The following is a 24,438-nucleotide window of genomic DNA, read 5'->3' as shown; positions in this document are numbered from 1 at the left end:
ACTTGAACGACGCCGCAAGCCGGAAAAAAGTGGGGTTTCCCCTTATATTCCCCACTCTGTATACCGAATACAGGGGCCTATATAATTATTATAACTCTGGAATTAAAATTTAGATTGTCACCCTGCATATTAAAGTACAACACAAAATGCTCCACAGACCAGATAATACAATAAAATAATATAAAGCGAAACAGCAGCCTCTAAATAATATTCAGCTCTCAATTTGACATACATTTAAAGACATATTTACAAATCACCTCATTCAAAATGTTTCTCAAGACCTAGCCAGTAATTATTATTATTATTTTTTTACAAATAACATCTGACAAATACAATGTAGTTTAGTCCTATACTTCGGGTCCGTAAAATGGACTAAACAGGGTTTGAAATTAGCGGTAGCCCGCTAGCCAAATGCTCGTCAAAACAGCGGCGGGCTATTCAACATATTCCTTAAGTAGCCCGGCTGGCAAGTCCAAAAAATTATCGGGATATGGCAAAGATGAAAGGACAGGTAGAAATAAATCATTAAATTCATATTGCATTTCAAATGGGTCACCATGGGCGGACCTGCAACAAATCCTCCCAAATCTTCAGGGTGCCGATAGACTATCGGCCGATCAAAGCAATTTCAAGAAGAAGAAAAAGTAGTGGGGGGGGGGTGGTGATTTGGGGTTGGGAGGAGCTGGAACTCATTTAACACCATGAGGGCGCTCTATAGCCGGGGAACAGGCCCGGATTAAGTGTTTCGTAGGCCCTAAGCACCAGTGTTCCGAAGAATGGAGAAGGAAGGGGAAAAGGAAGAGGGAATAAGAACAAAGTGGAGAATGTAAATAATAAACACCACTGATCAAAACTCCGCGAAGCTAAAATCAGGTCCTGAAACCCATGGCAAAAGATTGTACATTTTGTCATGTCGGCACAAGCTGCCGCGCGATGTCGCTTCATATACGGGGGTTGATAGCTTCAGCTGTGCATATAAACAATATAAAAAATTCCACTATAGGATTTAAAGGCCCCCTCCTGCAGTCTGGGATCAGGGAACAAGCCTGAACAAGGTATGCACAAAGGTACTGAGCATGTACATGCAGTTTTGCGACAATGAAATAAAAACATTTTAGCTGGATTGAATTTTGTATTTTCAAGCAATTTTAAAAATTAATTTCAAACGATTACAGTACAAGCTCTCAATATAACAAATTAATCACTCTTGCAATTGTCCTCCGATAGAAAAGAAAGAAAATAAAACAAAAAGTTATGTGGCGATGGCCAAGTCTTCAGGAGTCGGACTTATGACCCTAACTCAATGAGCCCCTTACCGACTTCCATATAGAACTCTTCTGGGACTCGGTACCCGGCCCACCACACCTCCTTCCCTGTCCATCCATGTAACTCGAAAGTCAGGCACCATAAAGGGAGGAAACGAGGTGGCACCCTAAGCCTTGCTGCCGAGTCAGCAAAAGAACCCCGTACCTATACGCAGATGCCAACCTGGACTTCGCAGACAGTCCCAACTTGTGAGTCAGCTTACCAACCGACCGAGCTAACTGCTGTTGGTAAATGACGACGGAAAATTAATACACTTAAATGACAGAACCGCAGGCATCGAAACCAAAAAACGACACCAAGCGGGCTCGAACCCCTAACCCTGGGTCCGCTGTCAGACAGCTTAACAACTAGGCTGTTTCAGTTGGTGCTTTTCTCTTTACGTTTAAAACATAATCCTTATTTCTGCAGTGGGAGAGTTACTTTGTTTCATAGCTGCACGAAAGATGCATCAACATCGTGCTATACACAATGAATGCTGTTACGTAACTCTTTTCTACAATCACTCCTTTGTACCGAGCAGTTGACTATTCAGAGTAACTACGAGCAATTAACCTTACCAAGCTCGTCCTTATTCTGTCTCATCAATTATTGTTTCGCATCGCGCGTCTTTCGGCCGGCACTGACACGTCGCTATGATTGAGAGAAATTCTAGCAAGTTTCCCCTATACCTCATTTATTTATATCAAACTACTGACCCGTTTACAAATTTTTACGAGGGAATTGTGTTTGTCTGATTCTAATTCAGCTCCTGTAGCTAGCTTTGGAAATTTCATCTTTTCTTGTACTTACGCTAAGTCTAGGGAATGATGCCAATAAAATACAATGTCACATTAACGTCAGCCTGTGGCATGATTAGAATCGTGACCACGCGAGTGCAATGACGGCCAGTGGGTGGCGTAAATCTGTGCTGGCGAGTGGGGGGGGGGGGGGGGGGGGGGATGGGGGATGACCCAAATCATAAAATTCGGGCGATTCACAATACACCGCGCCACCAAGAGTTTGCCATGGAGAGTCAGTTTTTCAAATTTCGGTCGACAAAACAAGGCCCATTTGACGGAATAAAAAACCTTTTCCGCAAATTTTGCTGCAGGAAAACGGAACGCTATTTTCTTTCCTGCCGCAAAATTTCCGGAAAAGTTGTTTCATTCCGTAAAATAAACAGACCCTTAACATGAGTTTGGACATGTGTACACGGTTGTGGGTGGAATAACAATATGTACTTAGATGTATGTACTATATTATGTTTAGGTGTTTGGGCCGATGTGGTTGATTGTAATCACGCTAATTAGCATAATTAATATTTGCATTTACAGAACGATCCGTATAATTACGCCAAAAATACGGAATATTTCACTTTACGGAGTCCGTAAATTTACGGGCATTTTTAAACAGTGTAGGCCTATTGGGAGTGGGGGTCACAAGGACGGATCCAGAACACACTTTTGTTGGGGGGGGGGCTGTACAAATCAAGCCAGGCCAAACTGGTATAGGTCCTAGCTCTAACAGCCTGTTGGCACCAATTCTCGAGGGCGTCATTCGCTTCTCAAAGTGGGGATGGTACATACATGTGTATCTTGATCATTACTCATTGTGGGAGTGCGAAGCCTAAACGGCGCGGGATTCGGGGCCCGCTTAAGGGCCCCTGAAAAAATGGGATTCTAGGCGCCCTGTGGTGCGATCTGAGGCAATTTCTGACGACTGCCAAGGTTTTAGCACAAGATTATCATTTACACATCTTTTTCCGAGTTTGGAGTCATTAAATCAGCTGTTCTGAGCTACATAATCAAATGTAGGCTACATATTTTTTATTCAGGGACGAAAAACGTTGGGGAACAACATCAGTCCCCCCGTTCCCCACCGATCGACGCCCATGGTTGGCACCGTGCTTCAGAACGACAGACGTTACACGTACATTAGGGCCAATGCATTCATGCTGTACAGCGTCAGTTGGTGAAATCGAAAATTGTGAGAAAACTTTTTTAAAAACTTTTCTCTGCGCGTGTGGGTGTGTATGGGTAGGCCTATGTGTTTTATGGCACACTGCGGTAGTTTCATAGGCCCTCCCCAAAGTTTTTGTAGGCCCCCACATTTTTTGTAGGCCCCCACATTTTTCGTAAGCCCTAGGCACAATGCCTACATACAAGGGCAAGTTCGCACAAGAACTATTGTTGACCATTGGTTAACCATAGTTCGACTAAAGTTAGCCCGAACTCTGTCTAGTCGACGGTGGTTGACTACGCTAGTCCACTATTTGGAACCAACCTACTGGGGCTGGTTGCATCGCTGGCTACCAATAGCCGCGCGCATTAATAACGATAACGTACAGCAGGGAGCCAGGACCCAGAAGTTTTGCAAAGACATTTTGACCAGCGTTTGACTAGAGACGTTCCCACGTTGCTATTAGTGCGCAGGCGTAAGGTACGTCACAAATCAACCACTAGTCGACTAATGGTCCTTGCCCGAACTTGGCCCAAGCTGCCCATGTTCAGGCCTGAGATCGACCTCAGATAATTTTTCTCCCAATTTGTTTAATGAAATATGAGTTATGGGTCATTCTCTTGCCGTAAAAGTGGTTTGGGAAAATGGCTAAGTTTCGGGTGTATTAATTATAGGGTGCAAACCCAGTAAACAGGCCCAAAAAATCCGTTCGCCGACCTAATGAATAAAAGTTATACATCCAAATTATTATATATTAGAAAGTTCTGAGAGCCACCGAATTTGGGGATTTGAAGACACATGGCACTGCACCACATTACCCCTGGCCTGGACTTGGGGCTTTCATTCCGATTCTGAGCATTTCGTATGCTATTGGGTCCGATAGTGGCTCTGTTTAACCTTGTTGTGGAGGGACCCCTTTTCAAGATGGCTACTTTTCCAGTTTGGGAAATATCAGTCATTTTGGTTGGTGGTCTTCTTTGGCTGAGAATTTGTCGTGAAATCATTGGTCAACCCATCAAAAATTGAAAGAAAAATGAAAAAAGACATGTTGATCAGATTTTTTTTCTGTGCAGCATGAACACCTGTGAGAGTTTTTGAGTATTTTTAAAAAGAATTTAAACTGGAATTTATCACTGGTGTCTATGTGAATGTATTCACTGGGTTGAACCCCTATCGTCGAACCTTCTCCTTGGCTCAGCATCACAGCATGACGACATAATTATATGAGTAGAAATGATTGAGATAGCGTTAATTACACATGACTCACTATTAAATCCCTAACACACATTTCCGTAAAGACAATTAAACTAAGACACAAACTGCATGAGCCAAACAAGACATTTTTTAATAACGACCACTCAATGTTAAACACAGACGAATTTGGGTATCTATACGACATATAGATGATTGATTTCGTACGGAGATAAGGATCACATCCTTCTTACGAAATATCAGAACAGTTTTACAATAGATAGATCTGTCACATCAATAAATTCACAAATAATTATATTCATTCATCTGCCGTTTTAAATATTTTAAAAATAATTAAAAATAGTGCATTATGCATTAAAGATTACGTGACTTGTATCCATCTGGCCGGCAATAAGCATTAACCGAAAACATTATGTCTAATCACGTTAATTGTATGTAATATCCAGAATAATTATGTTATGTCCAGTATTTATTAAACATTTAGCTCTATTTTTTTTCTCTTGGGGCACGAAAGGCGAGGCTTATAAATAATGGCGTGGTAAGGGTTAAACTTCTGGGGGCACCTTGGATGCATACATTTTTCAAGGGGGCACTGGAGGCAAATGATTCATATTTTGTTCAATTCAAGATTTTATTGGAGGGCGGGGCATCCGTGGGGGGGGGGGGGAGACGGACATCTGTTGACACGTCCCCCACGTAGTTTTACGTCACTGCCTTTACGTCACGCTTCAACCGTAAATCTAAAAGTCCCTTTTTTATGATATAGGAAGGCCATTCATATCCAGCAAGAGATATATAATGTGGACAGTCTAGAGAAAGTTGAAAAGTTCTTACAATTTCAGATTATTAAGGAAAATCAGGGTTTTAGATTCCTCAAAGATCGGTTGCTTTCTTGTCCGGTAGCTTTCGTTTGTTTTGTTTTCGTTTCGTTGTCTCAACACCTCTTATGTGTCGTAAATACCTCGTGAAGGGTAGACAAGTACAAAGTACAGCCTGACAAAAAAAATACACCATGCACAAAAAACCCCAACATGATTATGAACAAGTGTTGCCGCTGGACAAGAGATGCTGGTGTTCAACAACCTTATAATATAATATTAGTTACAATTACACATATCGTCTATCAGACGGAAGCCGACCGAACTTCATTTCGATTTCCACTGAGCCATTGTTATTGCACATCCTACGCTGCTTGGGGCAGCAGGGCCAACACCAAATGAAAATATCCTTGAAAGCCCGCCGGTATCTCTCGCTCATGATGTTGTAAATGAACGGATTCACGGCCGAGTTGGTGTAAATCATGATCCTGGAGATGTTCACGAAGATCCACACGAGATTCGGCGGGAGTTCGTGGTCGTAGATGTTGAACAAGTTCAGAATCCGAAAGGGCGTTATGCAAATGATGTACACCACGATGGTGACAATGAGCATGCGCACCACTTGCTTCTTGATGAGATTCGACGTTAATCCCTCGACAACTGTGACGTAAGAGCTTTTGGCCGACCTCTGGAGTTGGACCATGGTGAGCGTGTACAGCACGCAGGTCACAGGAATGACAGAAAGAAGCAGTAATTGGTCAAATGTCAAAGTCTTGCGGATGCGCACGCACTGGACCGAATAACGCGGGTGGCAATACTCGCAGTACTCGATCGACTGAGGGAGCCCTTCTGATGCATTCTCTTGCGGCATATTCCAGAGGAGGGCGTACTTTGCTTTGACTGTGAACACCAGCGATGGGATTTTATAGGTGAGTGAGAAAAGCCAGACCAGTGCGCACAGCCAGACGGTTCGCCGTTTGGTGCTGAACCGGCGGAATCGAAAGGGCCAGCAGGTGGCTATGTATCTCTCAAAGGTCACCAACATGACAATGAGGCCGGATGCTATCACGGCACTGTCCGTCAGAAATATGTTGATCTTGCAGAACTCCAAGGGGAGATAGGTGTAGTCCCCAATGATGGGCGTGGTCAAATACTGAACCCAGAACTGGGGGACGGAGAAGAGTAGGAATGTCAAATCGGCCACCGCGAGGTTGATGAGATAATGGTTGGTAACCGTCCTCATGTAGAGATAGCGAAAGAAAGCTATGATGACTGCACTGTTGCCCAGAACACCAATGGTAAAGATAATAGGCATGACTACGATAATGAGGACCTTATCCACGAAGGAGTACACGATCATTGGGGACGTGGTTTCGTCCACCACGATGACATTGCCGGACGGGGGCGCTATCACATCTGTCGTGTTCAGCAGGATGTTCGTTGTGTGCGCGTCTGTGACGTACGGGCTCCAAGTTGTTACTATGGCACCGGCGGACGAACCGTCGAGAACTCCCGTCGGGTCGGACATGGTGCTGTGTAAATGAAAAGAAGAGATAAATGTATTCTTTTTAGTGCCGCAATTTAGAAAATGTCAGCAGGAAATCCTCCACTCAGAGAAGCGAGGAACAGCCAAATTATGACAAACTTCGATTCTCTCTTTCTGGTTTGCTTTCTTAAATCTGATGAGACTACGGTTGTTAGGGGAACAGTGGACATTTTTTGGAATATTTTATATTTCTGCAAGTTCCGTTTTCATTTCATGTCTTTAAGCATTATAAATTCCTGCGAGTTGTCAGTATGAAATTAGATTAGAATACATGTACATCTTTGTTGGCATCGAAAGCTTTAGCGCTACATCTCGCACTGACTAGAGGTAATTTTCTCCTGCATACCCTAATCAACTCCCTGAAGATGTAACAAACATCGGAGGACTTTCCTTTTTGGTCTGTAGAACCGTTATCCTTCTCGCTCCTTGAAGACGCAGACATGGAATTTGGAACATTCCCCCATTATCACACCCTTATAATGTCATCATCCTGCGCTCACTGAGGTGAAAATGTTCGTAATAGCAAAGACAGATTAGAGTGTCATACACCTGGAAGCCATTCGGTGCATTGCACGGGCACCGATGTTATTTCTCGATGGGGCTGCAAGGCAAATTGGAACGTGGCTTAAGTAATTAAACCATGAGGTGTCGGGGGGGGGGGGGTAGTGGGTTGTATAGGGTCAGTGAGTATAAGTCCTCATAAATTGATAAAATAGAAAGCACTCAAAGGATTGGCCAGGGTGACTCGAGTCTTGAAGTGCGCCAGGTTAAACGATGATGCATCTCGATGTGAGGGACATCTTGATACTCTGGAAAAAATTGGCAACCCTTAGATTCATTTTATTTTTGTTCAGAATTAACTTTGCCTCATGCATGAACCGCTTGAAATCTAACAAGGCAGACCCTGGTTGGAAATTCAATGCAGATATTTTTGTTGCGACTTTGTGCTTTTCAATAAATATTTTCCTTTCCTTCATTGACTTACCAATCTAATACTTCGTTTCTCATGATTATTTTGAAAACACACTTTTTAGATGCACGATTTTTGCAGAAGACCACGATAACAGTATCTGTAATTCTCTCTGTATTTTATTTCATTTCTTTCTGGTATTATGAAACCAAGGATTCCTCAAAAGCTCCCTATAGGCACTGTATAGCTCGCAAACCTGAAGAAACCTGCAAAGAGCAGACAATGAGAAGAAATTACAGTTTGAGAGGTGGGAGGAAAACCCCAGAAGAATATTCTGGGGAAAACCCACGGAATCAGGTAAGGTCTGAAAACCCAATCCACATGTGGTCCGCATGGGCAGGAATCGAACCCGGGCCATAGAGGTGGAAGGCGAGGAAAGTAACCAGTACGCCAACCTGACTCCCCCATATAGCTGCGAAAACCTATAATGGGGTCTGATCCCCAAAATAAGTGTGCCACAAAATGTGATTGGCTATCAATATGAATAACCATGATAAAAGCTCAACAAACGATTATAACGCAAAACAATTGGGGAAAAAGAAGAAGAAAACAAAAGATGAAGAACAAACGTATCCATTGAAAACCAAACAAAGCCAGCCGTTTCTTTATGTACTGCAATAATGCCACCTCTTGCACTTTCGTTTTGAAATACTCAATGTTATGCGTATACGCACACTCATACTCATCTAATTATTCACACAATTTGCTATCAACAAACCTCAATGTTGATTGTTTTAACGCGCAAGCCGGCCACAAATCTCCAACAAAAAATAAATAGGCCAACATGATGAATTGGCATTCTGTCAGCAGTGAAATCAGGATTCTTTCCTTCAAAATATTATCAAAACAGAAATAGTTTATCTGTTCGGACAATTATATGACAACCGAGTGCGCCGATAAGTCAAGAAAATGTGTAAATAAATTATGAAAAGAAAGCATGTCTTTTTTCTCTTTTTATCCCGTTGAAAATTCAGAACCCAAAAACACTACAGGGTGAGTAAAAAAACACAACACGGAAACCCAAATGTCAGGACCATTTAAAAAAAAATGAAATTCTGCATGTAGCATTTTTAAAATATAGAATGTGAAAGCCCAATTAATTAGCTTTCTTTTAGTACAAGTCATTCAGATTCATCAACATTATCTGTGATGTAAGATGCCGCCCAAAGATTGCGCAAGCATCTTTTGCTGTTCAGAAATATTTTACAACCCAGTACGCCGCTATATCAAGAAATATAGAAAAAACTTGATTTTTTTACTTCAAGCGATTGAAAGGAATCGACGCGTATTGAGAAACTAACAGTATGGGCAAATATGTCCCGCCGACATAATTGAGCCTCCCCATCGGTTAATGGTGCTTTGCAGATTGCCTCACTAAGCCATTACAGTTAGAATCCAATTTGGGCAAAAAATCAAATCAAACAGTAAATTGCTTTTTTTTTTACATTTTCAAATCAGTGCTTACAGCCTGAGGTGGTTTGTCTTATTCAGAGTGTGCCAAAAAAGTGCAACATTCAGAAAACAAATAATTAAAACTGTTATATACTACATTAATTATATATTACATTAAAGACTGACTATTTCTCAATCCACTCCTTTTTACCCCATTCCATTTGGGTCCCTAGATCCAGAAATACAATCGATTAAGTGGAAGGGTGTAAATTTTACTTGGGCCACTCTCACCTGGACATGCTGAATCTTAGTCAAGCATTGAATAGGCCTAGACATTGAATAGGCTCGGAAGTTGGTGACAGCACAGGTGAGAGTGGCCCAAGTAAAATTATTTACACCCTGTCTCTTAATTGATTGTATTTCTGGATCTATAGGACCCAAATGGAATGGGGTTTAAAAGGATTGGTTTGAGAAATAGTCATATATAATTTCATTGAAGAAAAATACATTTACCAGTTTTAATTATTTGTTTCCTGAATGTTGCACTTTTTTGGCACACTTGAAAAATTAATTAGAGGATGGTTTTGATTCGACTTGGAATTAATAAATTGCCATTTTCTAACTTGAACCAAAAAATATTTCATTACAGTGAGTTAAATATTGCCTATGACAAACATTCAATGGGCCAACCACGAGAGAGAAATCGCATTACCTAATCACAGGCCTGATGGCGGACGCAATATTGCGAACTAAGACTTCGTAAAAAGAGGGCAAGCACATATCTCCTCCGCCCGAAAGCCCGTATTAACAAAATCTAATCAACCTGTCTCCTAAAATAAGACAAGGTGTATTTTACAGGTCGCTTTTAATGAATGAAACAGACACTTTCAATGGAGATAATCGTCAAGCGGATGCAATTTGGTGTAAGAGCTGGGTTCATTCCCCCCGCCACATAAAAAGCAGAAGTGGAGATCATCAAGGGCCTGTCCGTGCTATATCGCTTATGCAATTCAGGCATAGTTTCGTCGCCATGCATGGTTTGCAATGACTCGTGTACTACATATTTTTTTTTTTACGGCCATCATTAAACGTGTCTGTTATTGCATTCTTGTAATAACATCTGTCGAGATACATCCATTCTCCATAATCGTCGCGAATTTGCTTTCTCGAGAGAGTCACTAGTTGTGTGCGACTACTCCGAAATCCCAAACCAACGCTGTCATGGTTTGAATGATCGCGCTTGTCGCGATTACATGAAACGTTAGCCGCAGTGTAATTCCGAATGAGCCACCGGTTGTAAGTACTGACACTTCTTGTGTTGTACCTGTACTATTTGTGACTTGGAATCGAAAGGAAAAAACAGCCAGTCGGTATAGTAGATATTAAGCCAGAGCGATCGTTCAACTCCAATCAAGGCGAGCGTGCGTTGAGCAGCGGGGTGTAAGTGCCTGGGCAGGCCCCGGGAAAATCGCACCGATCGCCTCTCGGTAAGCACCCAACGGGAGCTCCCGACTCTTGTAAAGACAAGTCCTAATCCTACATGGATTTTTCCCAGAGGGAAAAGTGTTCTCTCCGTCTCTGCCAAACTACGAGCCGTAGGGAAGAAAATGCCAATTTCAATCCATGATTGAGACATGGTAAAAATATAGCCAACGGCTCAACAAAATGCACCACTCAAAACCGCTCGCATTGGATGACAGTAAAGTAACTACCAGTTCAATGTATAGTTGGCCACAAAGTATCAATATTGAGGTTTTAATCTACAAGGTTGCAACCATTTTTTGCAAGGTTATATCCGTAGATCAGTCCAGCCACTGGTTCAGGCTGAATACCAACCTGAAATTGCTGACAAAGTAAAACAAGAAACACATTTGAAGTTGATGTGCGAAAGGAGTTATCAGGAAAGTCGTATGGGGAATTTCTCGAAAAAGTAATCTTGAGAAATACGTATATTTACAGTTGAAAATGTCTAAAATGGGCCATAAGTTAAAAACATACAACACCTCAGCATGGGCGTCGCCAGGATTTTTTTAAAAGGGGGGCAAAAAAAAATTTTGCCAAAAAATGCTTGTATTTTTCAACACATTCTCGATTTATCAGTTTTAGAGGGGGGCAGGGACATTTTGCCCCCCCCCAACTCATTAAATTTACACCACTTTGTCTTCGCGCCTCTTTTTCTTTTCTTGTTTTTCTTTTTTTTTCCTTCCTTATTTTTTTTTTTTTTTTTGCTTTTCCAGGGGGGGGGGGGGCAAGTGCCCCCCCTTGCCCCCCCTCGCGACGCCCATGCACCTCAGCACTGGCCCCAAGGAACACAACCAGGAAAAGGTCGTAAAGAAAACGTCCTGGATGTTCTGAGAGTACGACAAAAATCGTTATGGCTGCCTTGTGCAAACATCCCATTCGGATCAAAGGAAGCCTCTATAAAGCAGAATTGTCTTGACGAGGTTTCATATTTCACACCCTAGCCATGGTTTGTGAGATTCTTAATGAAAGTATACATTTAGAAGTAACACGACCACACGTATCTGACACGGGAGATACGCTAGGGTTAAAACAATATTTATGTGGAGGTACGAGTTACAGTGTGTTGCAAGACTAAATCATGATGGACATCAAAGATAGTGAACTTTAACTGCTCATCGTTGTACACGCCAGTTTTCTAGCTAGTATCATTTTTTTAAAATGAAAATTGGGAGATATGCGACTGTCGTTTGATGAAGAGAATAAATTACTAAAAAGGGTCTGTTGCTGTTTGTCCTCTCAAAAATACATCATGCACGCAAAATTGTGAAAAAAAGACAATATATAACCGACTATTCTTCAGTGCATGGACCACAATAAACCCACTTAAAAAATATGAGATAATTATTGAGGGGAAAACTCCTGGCGTTCAAATTTTGGGGAACAAAGACAGCGTTACGATCTTTAACAAAATGGTGACATAAGCACAGAAAAGTATACCTTTTTCCCTTACCCTTAATTACCCTTTTCCTTACGTGAAAAGTGAGATACGTTCGATTGAAGCAAATCGTTAACAGACACGAGACACGACAAGGTGCAACATGGCAACATCTGAACACCACTCAATTGCTTATAAAAGGTAAACATTGCATGACAAACGGCATACATCTCCTTTTAACACTGACAATGATGATTTAACACTGACCACGATGAAAAAGAAATGAACAGAGCCTTACTCTCAATGAAGACCAAGCTTCGCTATTGAAGACTCAGCAAATTTCGATGCCTGCGCTGCTGCAACCATGCTGTAACACACGCACACACGAGTTGCTTCGAGACGTTCCTCCGTTTGTTCGGCACCCACATTCATAAAAAATGCCCAGAGCATCACAGCACAGACAGACACTCCGCTACCTGAAGACGAGACACAACAACAAACTGATGTCCGGAACGACTCCTCCGTGTTTTCCTTTTTAAAAGGGAGCGTGGCCTATTACGCACTCTCATTGTCATTCAACCATGTTGGGCCGTATACGCGGAAGATACACAGTGCAAGAGGCAACGTCCTCTCTTCTGCCGAGGGTAAATGAGTCCCAGAAACAACTCGTCAATTTCCTCTCAAGTGTTTTCATTCGGAGCAGAGTTTGTTTCCAGAGCGGCGTGCGATGGTTTGCTGAGAGTCACCCGGGGACGGGTGCTTTTTGTTCGGGGTCCATTTTCTCCGCCGGTGCTGGGTCATCTTGACTCGTTCGGACGGGGAGGTACGGACGGCTCGGTAGGACCTGACTGCATGTGGGACATGACAGCATCGACATCAACACTTCAGAGTCAGTGACTTCAGGGATGTCTCTGCTCCAAATGCCTGGAGAAACTCATGTTATGCAGATTTCATAAAATAAAACGAAGCTGAAGGTCTGTCCGGGGCCCTTCAATTGGAAGAGTGGTGCCCAAGATATATCTTGATTTCTCGTATTCATAATGTCCATTATCGGTAAATTCTCGCAGTCGGCTGGGACAACACCGAGGACGTATTGTTTAGTTTTGGTTGTCCTTTATTCCCCGAAGGGGAACTTCGGGGGATTCTAATAAAATTGCATGAATAATTCCAGGACTTTGAGCGAAATCCTCAAAGGGCGCGCGTTAAGTAAAGCTACAGATCTCATGGGTTTCATAATGCAATAGAATTGTTTTCTGCCTTGAAACCTCTTTACATAGACATACATGAATTTCTGTCAGTAAGTACTATTCTTAGCCTGCTTCGAAGCACATTTAACAGAAAATACAGCGTCTTTGATATAAATACACACAGCGTTTGGTTAGGATTTTATCTTTTACTAGAAGACAGTGTTTTAGTCGAGTCCACCACATCCGAGTCCGAGTCCAAGTCCTCCCGTCCAAGTCCGTGTCCGAGTCCTTCAATAAATATGCAGCTAAAGACATGTTGGCCCGTATAATAAAGGACATGTAAGTTAAAACCAAATCGAATCACTCTGGACACTGCCGACATGTTATAAACTCGTTTTGAGTTTGTAAACAACTTAAGAACTTGAAGAGAGGTCTCGTTGCCCGTGTGTGACCACGCGATGAATAAGCCTCTGCACTGATGACGTCACACTTTGTTTACGTGTGCGCTTTTCTATGGGGCTACGAAACTGTCGTCCCCACCAGGCTCCCATATAAAAACACAAGTGTAAACAAAGTGTGACGTCATCAGTACGGAGGCCTATTGAATATTTAAAGAGTAACTTATTTATTCTGACGTAACTATAAGGTATCGCGGACATCCGGGAACTTCCATTTAAAAAATCAGCTGATCTCGTTCCCAGACCCATTTTCATAAAACTGAATGTTTCCTAAGACTGGATTGTTGCCCAGACGCTGATCACTGCACAACGGGAATAGCTATAAGCTGAGATTGGAACATAGGCGATTGATGCCCATATGTGGGAGGGGGTGGGGCGGGAACTTGGGAAGTTTGGTTAATTCAAACAAGAGCGAGGAAGAGTGGAAGTGGGCGTTTATAAGAATACATAAAAGACGATACGCAACAGAGTGCAACTATAATTGGCGCGCTGCACCCGTCGCCCTACAACGGAAAAGCAACCCTTCAACGACCAGATATTTTAGTCTTAATTAAGAATACAGTGCATGGTGCTAAGGGAATAAATGTGGGCTTGGTTTGTGTTAAACACTATTTTTCAGACCGGTTGGAGTTCAGTTGCTGATAATTACCCTAGCCGAAGTGTAATATCTATACTGAGCTGAAAATCCATCAGGTTAGGTTTTGAACATTCTACTTAGGATTTTGAGTAGTGTTATTATTAGAAACGAACAAAATACATGAAAAGTAAATGATCCTACATCTATATGACTTCAATGATTGGCCAAAAAAATTTGGTCAAACGTAGGCAGACAGTTGTCCTGGATATATTTTTTTTTGCGGTTTGCAATTTTTTTGAGGCTGCACAGCATTCATTTTACCACTGGAAGGTGACTCCCTTTTTTGACAGCATCCGGAAATATAAACGTGTCAAGAAAAAAGGCGAAGTTCCAATGGTAAGCGTTTTAATTCAAAAACCGCAATTCTTACTGACGATTCAATACATTTTTTTTTATTAAAAAATAATGTTGGCATCTTTCTGCGAAAGTACGTACGCCAAATCCCTCACTTCGTCAAGCATGACGCACGGTCAACCGTTCCATTATCTAAATGCTCCACATTCTCGAAGCTAGAAATCCAATACAACAAGTTTGGCATGCAGCTACAATCAAATCGTCCGGTGCAGACAGCGGACGGACACCTGCCATTCGCCACATATAGTTTGACAAATGCTAACCTTCAGGAACCTTTGTCTGCATACAAGGACCCTGTATCTTCCTATCACCTGACTTTCCGAAATGTAATAACCAAAATTTGCCTTGTTTTGATGACATTCAGTTTCAAACCCCACACGATCTTCCGAGACAGATGCTATCGACACCCGATACTTTTTCGGCTCGCTTGAAGTCAGCATAAATGGCACCTTTCCCCCCTGTTATTTTCTCCGATTCTAAAGGGGAAATTATTTATTGAAATGGCTCGAGGTGCGATTTTTTTCTTGCAGTCCGGACCGCCTAATCTTGTGAGAGCGAAAGGTAAGAAGCTGGGTGGCCTTCGGCGTTAGAAATAACCATGTTGTGCTCCTTAGCACTGTAATGATTTCGTTTCCAGGGAGGAGGATCGATCTGCTTACTTATGTTTCCCGATATGGGTCCGTGCTAGATAGCATTGCGACATCCTGCCATCTGATCCAACATCTCCCTCTAATTATCTTCGAACCCTTCAATCTAATGGACATTAAAACGGAACCGGGGGCGAATAGAGACAAAGGGGCATGAATTCACTCACCTGGCGACCCTTTTAGGTGATTGATTCTCGTGTACAAATCTGTCTGACCTACAGAGTTTGAGGATAAAGATTTTGTAACGAAATGGTTTTGACTATTTTTGCTAGACACAAACTCACGCGAACTCAAGTTCAACCCATTATACTAATGAACTGTAATTCCTTTCCTACTTTGACACCGACCCAGTTATGTGACCATTCTACCTCAAATCATTACATTATTTTGCGTTCTGTGCTTCTGCTGCTATACTATGGTTGTTCTGTTGGCATGTTGTGTCACGCCCATATTCAGCATCGATGTAAGTTGCGTCTAGTTTGGTGAGGCAGTTTTTTTTTCACGGCGAGGTTAAATCCCAGAAAGGTCGGTCAGTGAGTACTGCTGGTATAGCTATACTACTGAGTGGGGACATCCGACGGTTAGGGACGATAGGTAGATGTATACACTCCTAGGCTCCTAACCAAGGAGGATACATCCAAGCATGGAGCTCCATGATCCAAGCCAATGAAGCCACATAAAGCAAGGAGTATAATCGTCAAATCCAAAGGAGTTGCAGTACCAATTAACTATAGCATGCGGCTCATCTCCAGCGAGGATTCCATTACTCATAAACCAATACAGTGGCACCATTCTCATACCAGAGATGTACCCAACCATAGCACTGTGGGCAATATCCTCATGTCCCATGGAGGTGAGGTACCCACAAATATTCCTTGTAGTGCACATTTTTTGCTAAGGACAAATAGTACCCAAGGGTACAGATTTACCAAAGGGTGAAACCGTGGCACCCAACTACCAAGGATGCTCAGTGCCCACCAAAAATAGCTTTGAGTGCAGCTTTACCAGCGGAGATCTTGTTAACCCATATGGTATAGAGCCTTTATGTGCCCGGGAGGTTTGGTCTTCCGTACGTCTTCACTGAAGGCAGATGGCGCAGCGTTACTCTCCTTCAAGTGTTTCTTCCCCTAGGAACCTCAATCGGGAGGGTCTCCCTCGGAGTGAACTAGAAGTTACATCTGGATGTAGAATTAAAAGTTCTCATGTACCAATGAGGTACAAGGATGCTCAGTGCCCACCAACAATAGTGCAGCTTTACCAGCAGAGATCTTGTTAACCAAAGTACCCAACCATTGCTTAGGGCCGCCTTAGTTTACCGAGGGGCTCAACCGAAGTGCCTCGCTAGACAGTCCTTCTACCATGGACCTTTGTCTATTACTTAGAGTGCACCTATAAGAACAAGTGGCGCGGTGGTCAGCCAGCCGTACGACCTCAACCAAAGGGCTCATCACCCAAGGGAACTACTTGAGGCGATAGCGTTGGTGCGTACTTATCTCGCGACCTTTCTACATTACGCCACTTAATTTCCGCTATATCACTCCAAGCAAACTGACACTTCAAGACATACCAACACAGATGTCGAGTAAATCATCCTGATGCATGCACGGCCAAGATGTAATGTCTTTTGAGAGCTCTTCGAGTGTTGGACCTTCGTGTCAAGTGCTTGTACTTCAACTGAAACCAACTGTTTATAATACTTCAGCCGAGAGGGTTGTAGTTAATTTAAGTGGCACACTGTGACTACACCCTGGGCCAAAAAGGGGCCCGTATAAACATGTTATTACCACTATTGAGAACGGAATAGAGAAAAGCAAACAACGCCCTCAATATTAACCCCGTTTTCCTGGATGTCGCCCCTGTGGTTTTGTCCGTTAAATTACAAGTGACGCTGATCCAGTTCATCCGATTAAAAGTATTTTTTCCACCGTAAAAGGTTTTGAATTACTTCTTTTTCTCGCTTACTTATACTAAAAACCGATTCTCGACATAGAAAATCTACCCCAAAAGAAAAAAAAGTTCACAAATATTTTACGCCTTAAAGGCTTTATCTTACATCCTGAAAGATAAATTGACCTTTTTCCCCATGCAAATAAACAATACATCCGAATAAAAAAAATTGTTAAGGTATTGTACTGACTGTTCGAAGTGAGAACGACGACTCCCCGTATCAGATGTGCTTTAGAGCAGTGTGTTAGCGACCTCATGTCCAGGGGCAAAAAGCAGTGTCTCGTCTTACATATGGTAATTGCCAAGACCCTGTAATGGGACGCCTGTCTTTTTTTCACAAGCACACCTTACACTAGATGGGCTTTTATTTAGATGGCATATAGCACAGATGGGCACTGATGAACAGAAACACACCAAAACGTTGCCGCTACGTAAAACTGTAGATGGTACAACCATTACACTGGGATAAATATGTACAAGCAACTCCCATTTTCGAATCAAACACAAAAAAAGTGAGTCCACTCACAATACAAATATTTTCCTGAGAAGTGAAAGTTGAAGCTCTTGACTCTCCACTGCACAAACACGGCGTCCACAGGTATATTAAATTCGTTTCTTATTACACTCTATATGGAATAGGATTTGCTCAAAATCAAACACGCTGAGGTATCTTGTTTCCAAGTTATAAATGGAGAAAGTGAAAAGTGGCACTGCGTCGTGTCACTTAGCCCAGTTCATGACAAACAAGACGACCTCGATCACGACAAAAAAACGCTGACCAAATTATTTGACAGGAAAACCTAAAAAAGAGGCAGAGATTTGTTTTATTTAAAGTTCATTATTGGTCCATCGAGAGGTTGATGAAGTCGGGAGCACGTACCGCGCTACGGGCATTCAGTTAAACTAGTTCTTCAGCCCTTGATGGTTGAAATTGGTAGAGAAGTCGGTCCGACATAATTTGCTTTCGTAACAGGATATGTTTGACGAATCCTCCTGTATCCACGCCAAAGCACGTGCCTTACGTTATTTACTACCGTTTTCTGAATCGCTTTGCTATTCTGTAAACCCGAAAGGATAATTGGGCCAGTACAGAAATCGAAGACCCGTTCGTTTATCTACATGTGGTCAACATCAGCAAAACAGCCGTGGTTTTGTTAAGACTATTCTTTGATGGTTCTCAATGATGTTTGTTGTGTTTTTGACAAGGTTTTCGGAGACATTGACCATGTTCGTGACTGAACTTCGGGGATGGTTTTGTGTTTACAGCTCGGGTGTATTTTTGTTAGAATTTGGCTCACAATACCAAAGACAGTATAATAAGCGAGATGAATTCATAAGATCCATTGAAAAAAAAAGAACACTACAGTTTCAGGAAGATGGCTAACAGAAACAAACAAGCAAACACACCCCTAAAAGAACCAAACGCAACAAAACCCAAAATATAACATGGCCAATTGTAAAAGTACGGAAACGAACACAAAACCAAAAACTAACAACCGAACAATAATAACAAGTTAAGCATGGAAGATACTTTATTTAAGGGACGCGATGAGCATCTCTTCGTACAGCAGAAAAATAAATGGGTCCGCACAAGGTCCACGCACATCTAAGCATAAAAAGTCCAACATTACCCATATTGAAAACTAGGTATCATGTCAGGGCACAAGAAAATATACTCCAACTAATAAATGGCTTTTCCTGCATCAGGAACGTGGACAATTGGCTTTTGGAGCATCCGTTCTAGGCGTTCTTTATACTTCTGAACGAGCTCGGTAGTCACGCTTCGTCGAGATACTATTTACATGAGGCCAGTTAATTTTGAACTCCATTCCCTATAATACCGTCCATGTGCGACAGGCGACGGCTGACAATGGCCATGCACTTTTACATTCCTCCTTTCACCTCAAATATCTCCATCTTTATGTAAACACTAATGTTTGAACCACGAATCTTTAAGTCGAATCGACATTTGAAAAAGTAGGTATGTAGGGGTCAACGGTAATCGAATCTGCGATGAAAATTGAACACTCCGCATAGAAGTGGGGACTCAAAAAAATGTGCTTACTTCAAAGTAAGAACTTTCCTTTACTTTTGCTGGTACCCTCAGCTTTGTTATTATTCTGCACACAAACGGCGGATGTTTTTCCCCGAAACCAAAACTGACAAAATTTGCAGCGCATGCGCAGTTGGAAAACCGAAGGGGCTTAATACTGTTTAAGGTCGACGGTGACGCGAATGTACGTGACGTCACCTGTAGCAGGTGTCCCCTGCGTCAATTAATAACTAACGAGTGTGTGTGTATGATTTAAAAGCGCCTTGAGATCCAAGGCATGCCAGGTGCATACGAGAATGGAAATGCCGAGAAGTCGTTCGATTTCTCAGCCGAGTAACGCCTGACTTTAAAGCTTCGCACATCCAAATATAATCCGATATAAAAAACCGTCGCCTGCATTCCTCCTCTCGTTTAATTATTTGGGTCCACTGGAGTGAGTCATGCGCGCGTCCCTGCCCCAAACTTGCCAGAAACTATGAGTAAATCGACAGCCACTGTAGAGAAAGTAGTGGTCCCTAATCACTAATTGATGTTTTAAATGGCGAGGATAATCTAAATTTGAGAAAGCGCTTTAAAATAGGACCGCCGAAGGCACCTTTATACTGAGAGGACGACAATGGGTGAAATATTCAGTTTTAATTGACGGTATTTACGGTAAGCACAATAAATCCCCATTATACAATTACTAGTCAGTTGAGTAGAATCCGGCGGAGGGTGGGTGGGTGGGGGGGGGGGGGGTTAAGGGGGATTTCCTCCATCCTATATTTTCTGACGACTGGCCTTCATTTTCACGAGTGCCTTTTTTCGCGAGTGGCTATTTATTATTTTACGTCACACGAACGTCGGCAAAATGTGCCGCCATGAAGTGCGCCACCTATTCTCAGACAGTGCCCTTGAACGTCCACTTTGAACAGCGCCCCATAGGGAAGGATGGTGTCCTGCCACACCCCCACATCCCAAGCTTGTTTTTTATTTTACGGAGGCCGGGTGACCGGTGAAAAGTGAAGAAAAAAAAACTGTCTATCTTTCAACACGGATGATCTAGCGACGCTCAATGTGCCCGTTTTTTGTTACCCCAAATCAAAATGTCCTCATTACGCATTTGATGCTGATTTATTTTAATTGCTGTGTTAGTCTGTTATATGCAGCTACACACCTGATACTCTGGCCATTATTATTACGTGCCAAGTGCTGCTTTTTTGAATGAGTGCCTTTCTTCGTTGCATTACGTTCAATTCCCGAACTTTACCCGTTGTGCTTTGTATGTGTTGTATAACATACACATATTATTTTATACACGTAACATTTTGGTACAAAGTGTGTTTGTTTAGTGTTTCTGCAGCAGTACTACCTTTCGTCGTATGATACTATGTCAATCACTTTGGGTGTTTAAAATCTGCTCTAAGTATTACTCCATATCTGCATATCCTTACGTCTGTCTGCATGCTGAACACTTTTCAATCAGAAGTTGTATTTTCCCAAATTATATTTATTTCTGTTAGAGCGGTCGATGTGTTGATATTATTTGCCTCATTCTATGTTGCAAACAGTGTCACAGTTTGCAGTTCCATTTATGACGCACTGTCGCTTTGAGATTTGTGCGATCTGCTAAACAGTATTCTACCCTCGTTGCTTCACTGCTGTGGTGCTTAATTCTACGCCATTCCTCTGTTGAAAATGCTACTCTGTGTCCGATGTTAGTTAGTATTCATTTCAGGCCGTTAGCCCGACAGGCTCAGTCCGAGACTGAATCGGTAGTTTCAGCTGCCCGTTTTATACTAATTGCCGCCGGCATATTTTGTGCTGAAGTGCAGGTATTTTCAGGATCAATTTGTCGTCAGCTGGGAAATAATTTAATTAAGAACGCATCGGTCGTCTTTGCAGCCGACTAGAAACATTTCCGCATGATCGCAAATTGCAAAGGCAGTTGACACTGTGTCCAAAGTCATTGTTGTTGAACTGCAACTGTTCAAAGCTATGTAAAAAAGGTAAACTTTGCTATACATAAAACTCTTGATATCATCTCAATCCGTGACTTTAACTTCGCCGTTCCATCTATGTGCTATTGCGATTCTTCTATGACACGTTTGCCTTAACAGATTCAATAGGGGAGTTCAAGTTGCGATATTTCAATTGACGATGACGACATTTCAATTTCAGTATTAAACCACACAATCATTTACACGTTTACCACTTCGTGTTTATTATTCTTATAGCTTGTAAGTTTATGGTATGCATGTATAACTCTTAAAGATACAGCAATTGTATGTCTATAGTTATTCAAATGAAAATGATGGCTTACGATATTCGCAACACAATATGTGAAGAAATATGATCTATAATCTAAATAAGACTTACGTGTCTTTATCACCTATGATAACAAACCGTTTGCTTTGGTAAATATACTTGACAGCGATAAGGCACTGATGAAATCGCCTGAGTTAAGAAACTACCGAAGTTACGTGAGGTTTGTTTGGTTTTGCTCAGATTACGAGGGAATAATGCGGGATATCTTGGCTATCGGATCACACCCATTATATCCATACATGCGTGATGTGGATTATATAGACTCTACAGGGTGAGTAAAAAAAAACGAAACCCAAATGTCGGGACCATTGTTTAGTGAAGATCTGCATGTAGCACTTTCAAAATCTAGGGCATGAAAGCCCAATTCATAAGCTTTCTTTTAGTACAAGAACCATTCAAGTCACCCATGTACTTTTCAAGTTACGGAATTTTAAACAGAACCGTTTTCAAGTTCTGTCGACGGATCACAGAAAAGGTGTGCGTTCTTTCAGCAAAACGAAAACAAATCATAGGGCTTTTATATCCTTGATTTTGAAATTGCTACATGCAGAACTTCACTAAAACAATAGTTCCGACATGTGGGTTTCGTTTTTTTTTTTTTTTTTTTACTCACCCTGTATTGTTGACAGTAGGCAGGTGCATGTATACACTATTGATGAAAGGTCCTATACACGCCCCGGTTCAACCGATACCAGCATTTAAAGATATGGTTTGAAGCTGTATAAGTATAACCAAACATGAATGACATCATGAAGCGCAAGATGCCACTATGTCTGAAACGCAGAGTACTTGACCACTGAATACCAGCAATGACTTATGTAGCAGAGACATGAGCAATGACTAAAAACATGGAACAGAAGCTTAGAACAATACAAAGAAGTATGGAAAGATGCATGTTGGGAATCACTAAAAAGGACAGGAACAAAATGGTCAATGGATAAGAGAGCGAACAAAAGTACAAGACATCATAAAACATTATTAACAAGAGAAAATGGAGGTGGGCAGGACATAATGCATGGTCCGATCAAAATGACAACAGATGGAAAAAGCTGTGCAGGGAATGGAGACCAAGGGAGACAGTTCCATATAGTCAGGGAAGACAGAAAACAAGATGGAGAGATGAGATTGAAAGTTCACGGGCATTACAAAGTCATGGATGAGAGCGGCACAGGACAGGACCAATCGGCACCAGCTTGGGGAGGCCTTCGCCTTGCAGTGAGCAGATAACGGCTGAGAACGATGATGATGATGATGATTATGATGATGATGATGATGATGATGATGATGATGAACCAAACGCGGTAGAAGATTGCGAAAGGCGTTTCACAAGAGTTGTAGGCCTATACCCTGATTTATATAAATGGGTTGGCTATAGGTAGTCCAAGACTTTTGGGTGTGGTGGATGGGTGGATGAGGATTTAAAGTTGCGGTCAACGCATAAGAAGACCAAGGCCTGAAGCAATTAATCAAGATTTGCCTTACTGAGTGATTAGGTTATTCGGGGAACGGATTTTTCCCAATATCTTAATAATCAACACTGGTCCGTCCTCGGTTGTAGTCAAGTCCTCACAAAGTCATCGTAAGTGAATCACAAGTCATCCAGTCTCGACAGTCAAGTGCCAAGCTATTCAAATACATGTAGACTATGACCAAGGCATCCGCTTGCTATTGTTCCTCCCACGTTACCCGTAACCTTACTTATTGACTTGGGATGCTGCTATTCGACTTCTGTCCGAGTTGTAATGGACTGGACAAGACAACTCTGCATTTCAAATCGGAAGGGGACGGGACAACCAACTTTCTCGGGGGAGAAAAATGATGAATCGCCGGAGGGGGCGCGAGGCGTCGATGGCACTAAGCAGCAATGTCGACGTCAGTGTAAATGGCATCAGCTCATCCGTCCCATGAGCCACCCTCTGACATTTCAATTGCAGAATTCACATTCTGCTCGCACTGTCTCTGGCCATCTCTTGAGGATGACTACGCTTTGCTTCAATGTGAGTAGCATTCATGATTTTATGTACCTAAATCACGCTCCATTAGGAAGATTCAGTCACTGTCAAGAGGCAATCTTTTATTTAAATATCCTTAAGAAACAAGTCATGATGAAATCACTAGTCAGCTACAAACTTTTTTTCAGTGGTTGGGCTATACTGTATGGTAATCATCCCGGCTTTCTGTCAAATTCATCTTGAAATAAAAGACAAATATAGGTGTCCCGGTACATTATAGGTTTGTTTGCATTACATTGTCCGATAGAGAATGCATGCCAATTTGGATGCATCTTGAGTGTCTATCAAAGGTTGAAAGGGTGTACAAAAAAAAAATCAACCAAAGTTTCTCAACAGATACTTTGAAGAGAAGTATTCAGCTGACAGCTGTTAAGCTGAATATTAAAGTCAGCAACAAACATCATGCAGTGGGTAAACAAAATTGGAATGAAACTTCAAAATTAAAGATGACTCACCATCGATTTTCAGCAAGTTGAGTACAATACTGCGCCTTGTTCAGGAATGCGAGAAGCGATGATCATCAGCAGCTCAAACTCCGGAAAAGTGTTCAACAGAAAATCAGTCTTACATGCCCCGTGCTTCCAGCTTCAAGTTCAGTCACAACAGTTAAATCTTTCCCTCTCAGCCACTCCACAGCCAGATCCCACGACGACCAACCACCCAAGATTCCGATCTGAAATTAACAAAGGAAGTTTCGTTCTTCTCAAGTAAACATAATGATTAATCTGACGGACT

General features: G+C 42.0%; 1 protein-coding gene across 1 annotated transcript in view; it reads right to left on the bottom strand.

Annotated features, from left to right (window-relative positions):
* Positions 1–4,584: 4,584 nt before the first annotated feature.
* Positions 4,585–24,438, bottom strand: part of LOC119746116 (D(2) dopamine receptor-like) — a 43,506-nt gene continuing 23,652 nt past the window's right edge. The window contains exons 2-3 of the mRNA XM_038222911.1: positions 24,159–24,376; positions 4,585–6,826 (exon numbers count right to left, since the gene is read on the bottom strand). Coding sequence (XP_038078839.1) covers positions 5,584–6,822 — 1,239 coding nt within the window. The 5' untranslated portion in view covers positions 6,823–6,826; positions 24,159–24,376 and the 3' untranslated portion in view covers positions 4,585–5,583. The remainder of the gene's footprint in view (positions 6,827–24,158; positions 24,377–24,438) is intronic.

This window comes from Patiria miniata, unplaced genomic scaffold, assembly GCF_015706575.1.
Source record: "Patiria miniata isolate m_02_andy unplaced genomic scaffold, ASM1570657v1 HiC_scaffold_7, whole genome shotgun sequence".
Lineage (NCBI taxonomy): Eukaryota > Metazoa > Echinodermata > Asteroidea > Valvatida > Asterinidae > Patiria > Patiria miniata.
This window is presented reverse-complemented; position numbering and strand designations above follow the sequence as displayed.